The sequence below is a fragment of the Sylvia atricapilla genome, chromosome 9, assembly GCF_009819655.1.
Source record: "Sylvia atricapilla isolate bSylAtr1 chromosome 9, bSylAtr1.pri, whole genome shotgun sequence".
Lineage (NCBI taxonomy): Eukaryota > Metazoa > Chordata > Aves > Passeriformes > Sylviidae > Sylvia > Sylvia atricapilla.
In genome coordinates, this window is record NC_089148.1 from 7,755,470 (window position 1) to 7,772,726 (window position 17,257).

General features: G+C 41.4%; 1 protein-coding gene across 3 annotated transcripts in view; it reads left to right on the forward strand.

The window, feature by feature from the left end:
• The window catches only part of RABGAP1L (RAB GTPase activating protein 1 like), a 233,114-nt gene that overhangs the window by 115,111 nt on the left and 100,746 nt on the right, over nt 1–17,257 (forward strand). For all 3 annotated transcript variants that reach the window (XM_066324697.1, XM_066324696.1, XM_066324698.1), the window contains exon 14: nt 11,594–11,707. In XM_066324697.1, coding sequence (XP_066180794.1) covers nt 11,594–11,707 — 114 coding nt within the window. The remainder of the gene's footprint in view (nt 1–11,593; nt 11,708–17,257) is intronic.

Here is a 17,257-nt window from a genome sequence, read left to right on the forward strand (position 1 = left end):
AGTTTTTCCTATGCACTACCTGTAAGAAGTGCTTGAGAAATGTTCAAATACACTAAAAAGCAGTGTACAGAAGACTGCTAACATTTGAAATTTAAGTGTGGATTATTTCTGTGTACTGTGCTGTCCTTTCACTCTCTGGTCTTCATGGTTATGACCCATATGTGACCGGATAAAACTGTCTGATGTCAGTGCTGTATTGATCTGAATCTGAGGAGGCAACTGAAAATGAATTCCAGTTTTCCAACAATAGGAATGAACTGGATCAATATTAAAAAAAGCACAAATAGAGGTTTTTATGGTGATTCACACATTGTCCCCACAGGTCCCAATTACATGCAGAGGTCTCCAGCGTGGCCCTTCCTTTGTCCTGTGTGGTGCTGTTCTCTCTGCTGGGAAGAGTGGGGCTTTGGGAACTTGGGGGAGCTGGATGGAGAAATCCCTGTAGCCTAAACACACTGGTCTGCCTGGGAGCTGGAGACACGGAATGAGCTGGTGGCATGGCAGGCAATTTGTATCACCCTGAGGAGTCTGGCAAGGGCCAGTGAGGAGGTGAAGGCACTGGAACGGCTCTGCTGTGAGGAGAGCTGGGACTGTTGAGCCTGGAGCAGAGAAGGCTCGAGGGGATCTGATGTGTGTAAATACCTGGAGGGGGTTATAAAGAAGCCACAGCCAGGCTGTCCTCAGTCGTGCCCAGCGACGGGCACAGGGGCAGTGAGCACACAGGAGGACATCAGGACATACAGAGAAACTCCTTGACTGTGGGGGTGAGCAAGGACAGGTTTTCCAGGGGGATTGTGGAGTCTTCACCATTAGAGATGTTGGAAAGCTGCTTGGACATGGTCCAGGGCAACTGATGCTTAAGCTTTAGCTTTTATGTATTTCAGATTCTGTGCTGCCCAGGGCTGCAGTTGTGAGCCTCACATTCAGTGTCACTCAGCTCTGCACAGAGCAGGGAGACAAAACAAATCTTTTTCCTGCTGAACACCAAGGACAACTTTCAGGCCCAAAAGCACAAACAATGGTGGACTGAAGGGAGGAACAAGAAGGATGGGACCTCAGAGTCTGAAGCTGTAATTGGACAATTAAACTCCAATATGCAAATGGACCAAAACTTATAAAATGTAAGATCTCATGACCAGTCAGGCATTTCTCTGTGACCATTCTTAGTCCACCTTGGGTGTAGCCCCAGGCAGACCCTGTCCTGCCCATGGTGTCTCTTAGAGGCCTTTCAATAAATCCCTGCTTTATTCTCCGGCTCTGTCCAGTCTCTGTTTCAGGTCAGCCTTCCCAAGGTATCACAACAGGCCCTGCCCTGCCAGGCAGCTTGGACCAGGTGACCTCCAGAAGTCCTTTTCCAGTCAAAGATTTGTGGCTCTTGTCGTTCCAGTATATTTTTTTTCATTAGTTCATCTAAAGGTGTATTAAAGACTTCTAGCAATAAGCTCTGATACTGACAACTCACTGCAAGCCTAAGCAGCATCTGCCTAAACCTACTTTTAGCTGCATGTAGTGTTCTTGTGTACTGCATTCCCTCTCCTTGAAACCAAGAGAAGACTTGAGGGAAGGGTTAAGGGCCATCTGTAGTCTCCATGTATCAGCATCTCTAAATTGCTCCTGCCCCTGCTCCATCCTGCAGCCAGCTGCAGAGAGCACTGGCAGTACACTGGCAATGCTGGGTGCTCAGCAGACACCTGAATGGATGCAGGTTCAGCAGCTGTCTTCTGTGCCTCATACACTGGGAAGGATTTAGCTGGAAATTGTAGCTGAATAGGGCTTTTAAAAGTGAATCTGTGTAAAAGCCAGGAATAAAACAAATAAAATGTTATGGGTGCTGTTAGCTGGCCTTATCTAGCTTTTCCTTTTAGTACAGTGTTCATGGCATCTTCATAATTACTTCCACATTCTGGCTGAGGTAGGCACAAAACCCCTGTGCTTGTGTTTTTCTCCTTTCCCCTGTCTGGCTGGCCTTCATCTTCCACTGTGCACTGTTTCTTCAGTCTGGAGTGAGGACTCACAGATCTTGTCAAAAAGTGATTTTGATCTTTGATGCTCCCAAAGAGCCAGAGAGTCTTTGGTCTGGTGGGCTGATGTCACTGTTAAATGATGCAAAGGGCTCTCAAGTCAGCAAACCCACCAGCTTTTGGATTTCTTACAGAGAGAATTGAGAAGCTCGCTCTACAATGGAATCTTAATAGTCTTGGAAGATGAGTGGTTGAAAAAACTATGTCCTTCCAAACAATGCAGTTCCTTTTGCAGCAAGGAAAAGGTGAAGGTGATGTTGTCACAGCAGGTATTTAAAGTGAGGTGTCCAGGATATCAGAAGATTGCTGAATTACGGAGCAATTGTCAGGGATGTAGCTGAGGTGGTATGTAAACGTTACAGCTTGCCCTGGGTCTTGCCTAAGTGTTTCTGCCTGGGTTATTGGAAGAACTCCATTGTTTAAGAAAATGAGGGACAGCAGTTTCCTTTTTGAAGAAACAGTCTGTATACTTCAATGACTGCAAGCTGAAGGAGCTTTTAAAAGACAATACATTGGCAATTCTTTATCTGCACACTGCTGCAAGGTATTTCCTCCTCGTTAAAATCAGTGTCACCGAATTGGATAAACTTGCAGCATTTTCTCCTTTTATTAATGTTTTGCTAGCAGCAAGCAATACCAGATGCTAAAGGTCAAGGTGTGCTAGCAGCATGTAGCTGTGAGTTTTACTGGAATTCTTTCTGGAGACCCAGCTTGTAAGGGGCAAGTCAAGGAACTCCAGAAAAACAAGAACTTGAACTGGTTGCACTGATCATGTTATCTTTCGATGGCAAAAGTAGGCCTAATTTCAGAATTTGTAAAAATGTGTTGAAACAAACCCTGACTAGACAGACTGCTTGGTCAGTAATGCTATAAGAAACTTACTTTCTGAGACCCAGGGTTTTCTTCTTAAAGATCTGTTTTTTTAAAAAATTACTATCTTTTGAGGGGTTTATACTTCCTGTAATGAAAATTTCTAGGCACTTGTGAAAAATCATAGTAAGTTTTGGAGCACCATCAATTGGGGTAGATAAGTAGGAGTCAAGGATTCAAAGACACCACTTCTTCCATTTCCTGTGAAGTTTCACATGAACTTTCCACAACCATCTGATGCTGGGGCAGTTAAGTATTGCTTGTTAGAAACAAGCCTTAACTTTTCCACTTGCTTCTGGAGATTATTCTGAGTTGGTGGTAGAGTCAGAAATGCTCAAATGTCAAATTGCAGAGTGATTACAAGAACATCTTTTCTGATCTTTACAAATACATTTGTGTCTTTACCAGAGGAGACATCATCAGAAACCGAATCTAAAAATCAGAAAACCAGAAGGGACTTGGACAAAATTACTTGTTACATGGATGAATATGTTAGTTACCTTTGAATTGTTTGTCACATTTACAATCTGTTTGTAAGGTAGTGCCTATACGCCTGTCAGAGAAAAAGGTGACAATGGTCATGAATAAACTGGGTAATGTGGCATTTACTTGGGCTAATCTATCCTCATGTCCTCCAGAGAGCCAACATTGTGGAGTGCTAGCCATTAAAAACCAGATAAAATCTCAGACAAAATCCAGTGCTTAAACAATTGTCTCCAGCATTTAACCAGAGAATACTTGATATTATATCTGCTGGAGATCACATAACCCATATAGAGCCCTTAGCATGGTAAAATAGAAATGGAAATACTGTGGGATCTACAAACAGATGTGCCAGCTGTGCGTCATGTAGGGGAAAAAATGTACCCAAAGCCCATCAGGAGGTGTACAGAGCTCCCCAGCTCTTGTGGGAGATCAGAGAGCTTCCAAGCTGAGTGCTTAGGAATAACTCTGAATTCATCACGTTCCATGCCAGTAGTAAAACATCCAGCCTGGTACATTCAGAAGTTGACCTCTTGCCCAGTAGCACTAATAGTGTTTTTCTTCTGTCAACAGTGTTCAGAGAGGATACGGCAGAGTAAGGAGAATAAATTATCTATCAGTAGCATAGGGGAGAGAGAGTGTGTGTACAGAATGGGAGAGGGAGAAGGAAAACAAACCACAAAGATAGTAAAGGTCATGGATATCTTCTTTTTCTTCATAACAACAGAGTTTATACAGAATTGTTTTGTGTCTGATCTAATTTTGTTGTGGTTTTTTTTAGAGAAAAATGTCATCTCCTCTGTTGCTGATTGATGGCTCAACCCTGCTGAGGGCTGAGCTGTTTCTTACCTCTGTGACAGCTACAAAATAGAGTCCCAGAATGGTTTGAGTTGGAGGAGACCTTAAAGATCATCTCATTCCACCCCCCTGCTATGGGCAGGGACACATTCCACTAGCACAGGTTGCTCCAAACTGGCCTTGGACACTTCCAGGGAGGGTGCAGCCACAGCTGCTCTGGGCACCTGTGCCAGGGCCTCCCCCATACCCTCACAGGGAGGAATTTCTTCCCAATATCCCGTCTCACCCTGCCCTGTGTCAGTGTGAAACCTTCCCCCTTGTCCTGGCACTTCAGTTCCTGACGCAGAGTCCCTGTCCAGCTTCTCTGTAGCCCCTTCAGATACTGGAATGTGCTGTGGGGTCTCCACACAACCTTCCCTTGGCCAGGCTGAGCAGACACAACTTTTTCAGCCTTTCTCCATGGGGCAGAAGCTCTGGACCTTGTATCAGCTTCATGACATCCTCTGGACTTGCTCCAACAGTTCCTTCTCCTTCTCAAGTCATCACATCACTTTCTTTTTTAAAGCTGCCTACAGAATAGTTTTGGTATAGGTATTAGTATTACTCTCAGGCTTCCTTTTCCTTCTACAGTCTTTAAGAGCCGTGGAATTGTCTTTCTCATCACCCAGGTCTACCTTGTCCAGCATCTTGTAGTTAAAACCTATCAGCAGCAGCTTCTGAGAGAGTTAAAAACCTGAGGCTGGACAGGTGGTCAGTATGTCCTCATCATCATCCCACTTCCAAGCAGTTTTAAGATTGATCCAAGTAGTTTCAAGATTCATTCAGGTGTTGAGAAGCTGCCAGGATGAGAGGAATGGCTTCAAGTCAGGCCAGGGCTGGTTTAGATTAGATAGTAGTGATCTTTTTTTCACTGAAAGGATAATTAGGTACTGGAGCAGACTGCCCTGGGCAGTGATGGAGTCACCACCCTTGAAAGCATTCAAGAAGTGCGTGGATGTGGCACTTGAGGACATGATTTAGTGGTGAACACAGCAATGCTGGGTTGTCAGTTGGACTTGATGATCTCTCTTAAAGGTCTCTTCCAATCTGAATGATCCTCTGTGATTCTGTGCAGCACTTTGACAGCCTTCCGAAGGGAGCATCGTTTCCCATTTCCCTGGCAGCCATGTGGGTGATACAAGAGTTCCTAACAAGCTCTTGGCTAGTGCAGTCCCACTGGTAATGCCTGTAAAAGCAGCAGGGTCCCATCCCACTAGCTTTTGAACAATTGGAGAACTGTCTATTTAGAAATTATAGGTAAATTTGCTTACCTGGCCTAAAAAGAGACATGTTATAGATAATTTCTGAGGACCCTGTCTTGGGAATTCTCAAAATTTGGCCCCTACGTGCTCAAACACAGCACACAGAGAAGAATGGGACATAATTTGATAAAAGATGTTTACTTCCTTTGGGCAGAGCTATATTAGTAATCCAAAATGATGAGAGAAGAGAGACATTGATATTAAATTTAGCGCCTGATGTGACCTGCCAGGGCTGCTCAAATACAAACTATTGATCTGGCCCTGTTCCTTCTGCTTGTGGAAAGCAATTTTGTCCAAAGAGCAGTAAATAAATACAGCAGATAGTGAGCCAGAATTTACAAAGTTCAGCTGACCAGGGTATTTTTAAATTAACCTAAATACTGTGTTGTCATCCAGTATATTGATATATAACTGTTTAAAAAATAATCCTCTGAAGAATAATCCTCTGGTTTTTCTCAGTTTCTGTTTCTCTGTTAATTAATGCTCTCTTAGTGTTAGGCGCTCTCAGTTGAATAAAAGCAGATGCTGATTGAAAGAAAATTTATTTATAGACAGGAGCTGAATAACAAGGTATGTGTTACAAAAATACTACAGAAGAACTGAGCGTAAGCCAGACCTCTCTCATTCAATGTCTTTAAAAGGATGAGCTATTGATTTTTTTTTCCAAATACTGATTAGTAGGAAACCTGGGATGTTCTTGGATCACACATTCTACTTGAAGGGTTAGAATATGTATGGAAAATGAGGAGAGGAAAGGGACTGATGATGTGTACAAGATGTGTTGGCACAAAGTGCTGTCAGGTTTCACTGAAAGCAGGAATTTGGTAGGACATCAGTAATAACAGGGAGCAGAGCTACATGCCGGTTTTGCAGATCAGTTCAAACCCAAGCTGATTGACCTGATCACTTTTGTGTATTCTGTATTTTTTGCCTGTTTTAGAGAGTCTAAAGTTCTTACTCATATTCCCATGCACATGCGTGAGGTAGTGCACAGGACCATAGAGAGCTTTAGGGGAACAAAATAAAAAAATGCCAAAAATCTATTCTTTCAGTAAACACTTGGCTACTGAAACAATGTCACAATGTCAGTAACATGCAGCTGGCAAGTCAGTGTTTAAATTTATGGCTTTTCAGGATTAAGAGGTGGTTTATTGAGGATACCTCCAGCTCCAGATATCGGCAGAAGATTTTTTTCACATCCTGGATGAACAAGTGCTGAATGTCTGCATTGGCCTAGGAATTTTTACTTTCTGTACAACATGTAGAAAAGCTTCAGTATCTAATCCTTAAGAAGCATGACACACCAGATTTCCCAGGCATGGTAATTTTTGTTGTTGAAAGCCCATTTTGATTTTTTTTTTCTCTTTTCTTACTTTCCTTGGTACTCTGGAACTAACTTCTTTTAATTAACGAGGAGATGAAGTGCAGGCAGGACAATGTGCTGCAAAATCAGCCTCACCAGAGATGCAGACCTTTTAAATGGGCCAAGCAGATGAACTTGAACTGTGTCTCCAACACAGAGAATCTCAGGTGGGTTTGTGTTGGAAGGCACCTTAAATCTCGTCTCATTCCAACCCCCTGCCGTGGATAGTGATACCTTCCACTAGAAATTACAAATCATATTTCTGTGTGTAAACACACGTGGTAAAATCCAAATTAAGTGAGTTAAAGGTTAGAGATAAGCCTTTGGAAGTGAAGTACCCCATGATGATTGCCTACTTATCTACATAATGGTATATTCTTGATCCCACGTAGTTCTTTTTTGTTTTGGGTTGTTTTCTCCCTGGGATCTCTGCCTGGCTGTGGACACAAGGAGTAGTGCCTATCTAATGAGCTGCTTTTTTTTCTTTCCTGTTACTGTTTTTGCTTTGTGTAGCCCTGTGCCTTACTAGACACCATTCAGATCAGGATTTGAGGCTGGAGTCGTTATTCTCTGATTTGGCATTTCTGCAGGACTCATCACTACAGCATTTCGGTGCTTCAGATGTTAATTGATTTTCATAACACCCCACTGAGATGGAGAATTATTATTAACCAAGGAAATGGAGCATAAAGAGATTGAGGTCAGAAGTGCTGCTCACTTTGAATGCCAGGTTTGAGACACCTGTTACCTGGTTTATTATTTATTCAGTAGTCAAAATAAAATCTTGAATTCCTTTAATTGCAGCTGTAATTCTGCATCTCTCCATATTGAGCCAGAGGCTGTGATGCAGGCAGTACAGTAAAGAAAACTCAGTCAAACACTTCTGGCATTTTTTTCATTAGGGGTGTTTTTGTTTTCATGGAAGCAATTTTGGGCAAAAGTGGTGCAGGTATTTAGTCTCAACACAGCATGGAGATGTTACTCCCCAAGAGATTTTTCTTTCTTAATAAATTTTTCTGGCTGATACAATGCTTATTCTCCAGTTCTTGGAACAAAATAAGTCTCTTCTGCTCCCAAGTTGTAATTCATCACCAGAGTGGCTCCACTTGTGACAACAAATTAGCAGAGGTTCTTTTTGGAGTGTGTGTGAAATATTCTTAACTAAAAAACAATTCCTGAAGTGCACGCATAAAGATTGCCCTGTATTTCTTTATTGTGATTGTTCATGTACCCCTAATTTTCTTTCAACGTTTAATAATACAAACAGTTTTCTGTTCTCTTCATTTTCTTTCTGTGTTGATGTGCCTTCTGGCATCATCTGCTGATATTCAGCAGCTCCTTGATAGCTGGAGATGGCAGGAGTGTCACGGAGTCAGCATTCCAGTACAGTTGCTCCACTGCAGAAATTCAGCTGTTGTGGAAGGGAGACAACTCAGGGCAGAGCTTGTTCAGTAGCACGGCAGCTGTCATAGCACTGACAGAGGAAGATAATTCTTTTCCTCAGTAGAATATTTTCTCTGAGTTGGCAGCAGTGGAATGAATTTTAGAAGTAAGATCATTAGAACCCTGAATGCCTTGATAGCCATCTCACCTTAGCTTTTTTTCCTGATAAACTACCTAATCGTGACTTTCAGAAGAATAAAAATTGTCTGAAAACCTAAATGAAGGTGTCTGTAAACTCATGTGCTTTGGTGCTTGAGAACAGTGCTGTCTACAAACTCTACTTGGAAAAAGACAGAAATTTAACTAAAGTATTTTTGATATATTTTAAGAAGTAGTTCTGTACTGATCTTCTCTCCAGACTAATGACCTTGGTTTTCTTCCTTTATGGGTTTATCGTATTTCAAAGAGAGATTGTCTTTGGAGTTAATTCTCCAGTCTTTGCATGTAAATCTTCTTTTGGACCCATTTAATTATTTTCTTCGAAGTTTTTTAGAAACATCTGTTGTAAACAGGACTGAATGAAGACTGCTTCAGGTTCCTGTTAACTCAGTAAAAGTTCATGTGCATTTGGGCCTTCACACAAATACTTTTGGCCCTGCCTTGGGCGTTCTCCTTGTCCACTTCTGTGTGCTCAGTTACACATTGGCTTCTCCTGATGCCTGAAGTTTTAGCTTTCATGTTTTTCAGATTCTGTGCTGCCCAGGGCTGCAGTTCTGAGCCTCACATTCAGTGTCACTCAGCTCTGCACAGAGCAGGGAGACAAAACAAATCCTTTTCCTGCTGAACACCAAGGACAACTTTCAGGCCCAAAAGCACAGACAATGGTGGGCTGAAGGGAGGAACAAGAAGGATGGGACCTCACAGCCTGAAGCTGTAATTGGACAATAAACCCCAATTTGCAAATAGACCAAAACTTATAAAAGTGTGAGACCTTGTGACCAGTCAGACATTTTGTGACATTTTGGGTCCACCCTGGGTGTAGCCCTGGTCAGGCCCTGTCCTGCCCAGGGTGGATCCTGGAGGCCTTTCAGTAAATATCTCCTTTATTCTCCAGCTCTGTCTAGCCTCTGTTCCAGCGATGCTTCCCAAGGCATCTCCCCAGTCAAGACAAGAGAACTATGGAGCTATCAAGCAGAATGTCTCAGCTTGACTGGAAAACTTTATGTGTGCTGGATGTGGTAGTCTTCCTAAAACTTTCCCTGGATCTTCTCAAGTTTGTGCTGAAAACTGCATGTAACAGAGTTCCGTGACTTTGCTGATAGATCTTAAATGCTGTTTCAGGCATTTTCTCACAGTTTAACTGCATGCTCAGATGGATCTGGGAGGCAGACGGCAGTTATCCAGCCTCTCTGGTATTTGGAAGCCTTGTAAATGAAAACAGTCATTAAAAGTGTCTGATTAGAGAAGTGCTTGTTTATAATTTTTAGTTTTTAGTCTATGTCCTTTTGATTGTGATTTAGACAGTGTGGTTAGTTTTGGTTGCTGATGGTTGCACAGTGCTTAGATGTCCTGAGAATATTCATGATAACACAGCGAAAGCATAAGAATGTGTTTATTTTCTCCAGTGGTACCAGCTGGCATAATAAAACCACCACCTTTCTTTGTAACCTTTCCTTTCATGGCATATAAAAATGTGCCTGGTATTTTAGAGGGCTGAAACCACTCTCCTATGAGGAAAGGATGGATGAGAGAACCAGGGTTATTCAGCCTGGAGAAGAGAAGGCTCCAGGGAGACCTTAGAGCCCCTTGCAGTGCCTCCAAAAGAGCTGAAAAGGCACTTTGGAAAAGAGCCTGGTGTGACAGGACACAGGGAATGGCTTCCCATTGCCAGAGGGCAGGGTGAGATGGGATATTGGGAAGAAATGCTTTTCCTGTGAGCACGGTGAGGCCCTGGCACAGGTGCCCAGGAAGCTGTGGCTGCCCCTGGATCCCTGGGATCATCCAAGGTCAGATTGTCCAAGGGGCTTGGAGCAGTCTGGGCCACTGGAAGGTGTCCCTGCCCATGCCAGGGTGGAATTGGGTGAGTTTTATGGTCTGTCTGTTTCTCAGAACAATCTTTGGCCTTCTTTGTCTCCCCCTTTGCTCTCAGAACCAATGTTACAGGTGCAGAACTCAATGTCCAGCATAAACAGAACAGACAGCTGGGGATCCAAGCACCACAGAGTCACCCTAGGACAGGTCCTTTCCAACCCAAACCATTCTGGGCTTCTGGGACTTAAAAAAATACAGACCATGTTGCTTTCTGGTAATAGAGGTATTAATGTCAAACAAAGGGAAAGCCACAGTTGAGATCACTGAACATTAGAATATTGTAATTGGATAAATTAATGACAGCCAAGATTCAGAGAAGCCATCAGCTTTCGGGACACAAGACAAAGTGGTGTTTAGGCTTCTGGCATCCATTTCCTTTGCTGCCATTGAAGGGAATGGAGAAATGCAGCAGTGGGGCAGGCTCATGTACCCTGGAGTGATTCCTTGGAGTGGGTTTGCTACAGATGGGTCCCAAAGGGAACTGGAGTTGGGAATTGATGCAGAAGCCTTTTTTATGGAGAATGCTGGTTAACAAGACACAGTCTGAGAGTTTAGAAGCTTCTCTGAAACAGAAATAGCCTGTTTTCAAGATAAAAGTTATTTATAAGGGATTTATATTGCAAGTTACAGGAGAAGGTCTTGTTGGTTTTTCCTTTAGGATTACAAAGGTAATGGAGAAAAGCGCCATTTGATATTTGCCAACCTGAAGGCACAGCTCAGTGGAACCTGAAGATAATTAACTGTTGTAGTCCCAGCTCTGACATTTTGATACAACTTCCTCATCCACACAGTGTTCTTTAGGTCTGTTTGCAGTGATGCCCATCTTTTTTTAGAAATTCTTTATGAGTTCTTAATGAACGCTTTTTGGGGTAGATTCATACGTTTCAAATTAGTAGCTTTAAGCCTGCAAGACAGAGACAACCTAAAATTTTCGATTTGGTTTTGTTTTGGTTTTTTACTGACAGAGCAATACAGTAAGTATTGATGATATGATCTGTGGTAAAAAATGCACCAGCAATTAATCAACTGATAGTTTCCTCAGAGTTCTAAAGCTGAACCTTAAGCCTGCAGGACGGAAAACATGCCATGTTGCTCTTGTTAAACTGTCAAAATGTAACTGCATAAGAGCCTACAAAGGATTTTCAGTTTCTTCTCAAAGCATTTTTGCAGAAGTAGCAAAGCAGTTATCTAATATATCCATGTTAAGTATACATTGAATTTTCCATATAGTGTTAATGGGTTGTAGTTTTAATGTCAGGAATTTTTTTTTTCTTTTTTTGCAGGATTCTTCTCAAGAGAGTGTCATCAAACGAGATATCCATCGTACATACCCAGCACATGATTACTTTAAGGATACAGAAGGAGATGGTCAGGAATCTCTGTACAAAATCTGTAAGGTACAGTCAGTACTCTGAATTTTAAAGCATATTCCATATTTTGTGTGACTTTCTTTTGCCCTGCTAACCCTGCTCGGGTCCAAGTTGTTGATCAGTAAGATTTTAAAGCTTTGTTTGGATTGCATGTGGTATTGTTTCTGCATTACCTTTTACAACCTTGCATTTGGTACCTCTCTTTAGAGTCCCTTCCAACCCAAACCATCCTGGAATTCTGTGATCTTTAATCAGAGACCTCTCTGTGTGTCCATCAAGTTGAGGGCTGCTCCTCTGTGAAGTGTTTTGTATTTACCTAGAGTTGAATGACTTCTGTCACTCAGCCACTTTCTCTTGATAAAACATGTTCTGCATAGCAGCTCTGCAGTCACTTTTTAATTCTCTGCTCCAAACAGCTTTGTCTCATCAGCAGTCTTTGTTACTGTGCTATTTTTATGTGTTCTTTAAGGTTTGTGAATATTTGCAGCACAGGCTTTCTGCAGGGTTTTGTGAGCGAGATCACCTTCACTCCTTGGGTAGAACTGTCTGTTTATTCCTACTTTTTGCTTTCTCTCCTTTAATATCAATTATTTGAGTGCATAAGGGGATGTTCTATAGCAGCTCAGTTCCTGAAAATGCCTTTGGGTAGGGATCTTGTTGAAGGTTTTATAAAAATCCTGGTCATCTCAGTGACTCCCTCATTCTTTTACGTGCTCATTAGTTCAAGGAGGGATTTGGGAAGCATTGCTTTCTGGTAGAACACCCCTAGCCAGTCTTCAACGTGGAATTATTCATGAATTTATTGATTACATTTGAAGGGTTTATATCTATTCAATATTGAGATCAGACACAGCTGCTGGGGAGATTTCCAGGCTGTAACTTTTCCTTCATCCTCTCAGAGTTTCCTTAAATGACTGTGGCTGTGACAGATGTCGGGTCTGAGTGGACCTTGAGTTTATGATCAATAAACTGCTTTCTCCACTGTGTGGGTTTTCAAGAAATATTGTTAAAGCCTAATTAATTTGCATATAAACTGGTCATTCCATTGGGAATAAAAAGTAATAATCTGTGTTGAAAGTAATAATGTGGCAGCTTTGTGTTACTTGAATAACCTTTACCAGAGGTTCTGGGTACTTATGCCCTGCTTCTAATGTGAAATCAAGAAGTTTGAAGGATGAGTTTATTGAGTATGGCTGGGAAAGGTCTGTCCTCAAGTGGGAGGCTCAAAAGCTGAAGAGCATTTTCTTCATTCCCCACTGAAATGAGAGATGATCTGAGCTGTCAGATAAAAAGGAAAATCATTAAAAGCTCACAGCCTCATTTTAACAGGTCTGACAGTTTTTGTTCCATCTCTTAATCTCCTTTTCAGAACAGTAGGAAATCTGGAAAGATGGAAACTTTTTCTGTTGCAGAACATTTATGTGACAAAGTACCTAAAAATAAACTTCAGGACTGACACTGGTGATAAGGAATGAAAAGAGTTTCAGATTCTAGACTGGAGATTTCATTTGAGGACACCGCTTAAGCTGGATTTTCACAGAGCAAATTTTGAGGAATCTTTGGGAAAACTGCTGCCTCTTGCATGCTTTCTATTTAAATACTCTGCAAATTGCAGCTCTGTTTAAAGAGCTTTACCTCGGTGCTACAATGCATAACTGAATAGTGCTCAGTGCCTGCTTCCATGCTCTGTACCCAGAGCTCAATGCTCCAGGGAATCAGAGCACCTGGCAGAATTAATCCTCTCAGCTCTCTGGAGTGTGTGCAGTGCAGAATTTAACACCAGATGTGTTTTCCCTAATTTTCTGATTAAAGAAACTCCTATTCAACAAACAACCACTGTGACTTTAGTGGGGAAAAGGGAGCATGCTGCAGGGGAATCAATCAGGTGAGCTGGGACTGGGCAGACTGGGAAAATAGACACAATTTTTGTCAGAAAATGCTTGAATTACTTCTCAGAGATTCAGAGTTGGTGCTAGCTGTCACTAAGATGAGGATAGGATATGAATAGTTTTCGTATCAGGGTATGTTTTGTTACTAAATACAGATCCCTTTGTGGATCAGATTTGTGGTTTTGTAGTTTCTGTAGTTTTTTTTCCCCAATCCTGATCTCATTTCCTGAAGGTTTTAGGTGCAGGATCAGTGTGGTAGCTGGTTTTCCTGTGTTTTAGTTGTTGCAATGTCTGGATTTTGGTACCCACATTAGCAGAGAGAATCACAAACTGCTTTCTAGCAATGCTAACACTGAGTGGGCTCCATTATGGGGTGTTTTAGCTTTTGTTACTGTATACTGAAATATGGAGATATCTTTGAATTGCTCTTCTGTAACCAGTAGCTTCTATGCCCATGATAAGCTGTGAATTATGGTTATGCTTCAGCAGAGCTGCTGCTTAGTGCTGGCCTGTAAGCTGAAAGTCTAATTTTCATAAGGTTTTTTTTACATTTTCATTTCCATTTCATTGCAGCATGCCTTTTCAGATAGTCACCTCACTGTGCATCTCTTCTTACACATTTTTCAAACCTTAGTATCTCCTTGGATTTGCCGATGGAAGTTTCAGTGTTTGTCCAGGTGTAATTGTTTTTCAGAGAGCAGATCTCTTTTGTTTCTGCAGAAATCTCTTTGCCAATTATAGGATAAACACAATCAGTTGCAAATTATTTTTCGTGCATTTTTAGTTGTTGGTTTTCTTTGCCCTTGGGTTGAAGGAGCAGTGCCAGTAAATATTGTTGTCTTGTTTCATTGGAAGGATTTTTACTATTTCCTTGTGTTCTTTTGTTTATATTTTAATAAGGGGGAAGGAGCTGGTTGTTCCTCTGCTCCAGGGGGTTTCTCCAGATTCCTCACTATCCCATCTGGGTCACCAGAAACTGATGCCTTGGGAAGGCTGACCTGAAACAGAGACTGGACAGAGCTGGAGAATAAAGGAGATATTCATTGAAAGGCCTCTAAGATACACCTTGGGCAGGACAGGACCTGACCAGGGCTACACCCAAGGTGGACTGAGAATGGTCACAAGGTCTCACATTTTTATAGGTTTTGGTCCATTTGCATATTGGGGTTTAATTGTCCAGTTCCAGCTTCAGGTTGTGAGGTCCCATCCTTCTTGTTCCTCCCTTCAGCCCACCACTGTTTGTGCTTTTGGGCCTGAAAGTTGTCCTTGGTGTTCAGCAGGAAAAGGATTTGTTTTGTCTCCCTGCTCTGCGCAGAGCTGAGTGACACTGAATGTGAGGCTCAGAACTGCAGCCCTGGGCAGCACAGAATCTGAAATACATAAAAGCCAAAACTTAAGGCATCATTTCCCCCTTCCCAAGGTGTCAGTCCTTCCCTCCCCATCTGTGCTCAGCAGCCCTGTTCCTGCACACGGGGTTTCTGCTGAGCCTGGACCCGTGGGAAGGTCAGCTCTGAAGTCCTGATTGCTGGGAATGCTGTTTGTGGCCTGACTGAAGGTGAAGATTTCTTCATTCTCTCAGCTCCTCCAGCTCTGGCAGAGGAATATTGTGTAACAGCCTCGTGCCTCTTTCTGATACTCCGTAAATGAGTAACTTGTATCTAAAAATACGGTTTTCACTTAATGCAGAAATTCCTTGTCTAATGTGGTATCCCATGCTGCACCCATAGGAATATTATTACTTTCACACTATTAGTCTGATAGTAAATTTAGGTGTGGAGTTTGAAATTGTAATATTCCTAAAACTATTTAGCAACTGGGCATGTAATGAAATACCTTTGTTGGGTGAAAAGTCTGCATCAAAGTGTGGATATTTTCCTGAGACATCTGAGTTTCAGACACTCTGTAAGTCTTTTAAAGCAGACTTCCTAAAGTCCTAAAGCAGACTTCACCACAGAGCTGTGTCTGTATTAAACTCTGAGTAGCTTCCCTTGGTCATTTCATAGAGAGGCATAACTTCTCCTCTTCCTTATTTAAATCTGCTGTTAATCTGTTTAACTCATAGACAGAAGTTACAGGAATCCTAAATTGAGGTTTGAAATTCATCCATCTTTCCCTTTGTCTTTTAAATGCTGTGTACTTGGAATTTTTCTGTCTACACAAGACTCCGATCTTGGGATATTTTCCTCTGTAAATTATTTTGGAGAAGAGTTTCTGCCCAGCCCTGGATTCTTGGTTCACTTTCCCAAGGTGCAGGTGGTTCTCTGTCATGGACTTTGAGAAGACTCTAAAGAATTCACTTTCCAATGATGACGTGATAATAACTGCATAGTAGCTCTTCTTTTCAGAACAAAGATAGCTATTAAAAAGATGTCTAAGTTCTGTGAGATCCTCATTTAGTTAAAATGAATGAAAATAGGCTTCAATTCAGAACCTTCATTAAATCCCATTTATGAGACAGAGAATATTTAAACTCTCAGTTAACTGGGGAATTGTAATTGGAAGTTCCTCAAGAGCTTAGGAGAATAGGAAGTTAAAAACTGTGACATGTCACAGGTTGTCATGGAAAAAATCCCATCCTCTTGAAATTATAAAGTTAGTTATGACTGCGGTGGAAATAGGGGATTTGGGATTTTGCCTTGTTTTTATATTTCATCTGCAAGATGAAAGTTCTTCAGAAGCATAAATCTTAAATAGTTCATCTTGGACTCTTAATGATATATTATGGTGGTATCTGTAGGCAGCATCCTGATTTTTGAGGTTATTCTGGTCAATTACATCATATTTCAGCACTATCAAATCCCATAGGTTGCTTAAAAATAAAAAAGTATAATTGGAAATGTGGTGTGCATTAAGATTCTGAGTCTCTTTGCATTGGGTAGATGCAATGAAATCATGCAGCTTTTAAAGACTTCATTAAAAAATAAACATTTAGTTGTCAGGATTATGATATTTTGAATTAAAAGCTGTTTTGTTTGATCTAATTCTGATGCAGATCTGAAGTTTTTGTCCAAGTATCTGATGACAGCTGCTTTTCAAGATCAGATTTTGGGGAAGGACCTGATGGAAATGAATTTGAAAAAAATGCATTTTCAAAAAAAATTTTAAAAAGCGGAAAAAAGTGGATCAAACCGTTAATTTTTTCCATAGCTTTTGCTTGTTTCAAAGGCATTTTAGTAATTACATCTTTTTACTGGGGCCCTTGGACATTTTTCTCCTATATAGGCAGTGTCCATTACCAATTTTCATATATTTATTTAAACCAAACTATCTGATACTTGCTGACTCCTAGTCCTATGCATCAACCTTTTTAGAAAAGTTTCCATTTTTTCATCTCTTCTGTTTTAACCAGGCAGTTAGTGGTTTACCAGTTTACTTTTCCCCTCAAGCTTTTTGGGTGAATACCGTGAGTTCCTAATAAATTTCCAGGAATTTTATTCCCTTTAATTTATGATCTCTTCGGATCAGTCGGACACAAATCCTTCCACACATCCCCTGTTAGAAATGGTTCCAGCAGGAGGACAAACTCTGTGATTTTCCTGGAACAGAACAAACACAAGGGAAGTTCATGGGGATTTTCTGCTGGAGATTAAATACGGCTTTCTTATACTGACCATGTATTTTCCAAGCAGAGACTTTGCCTTCCTGCACTGAATGTGTTTGAAATTGATTTATTACGAGCTGAAATGTG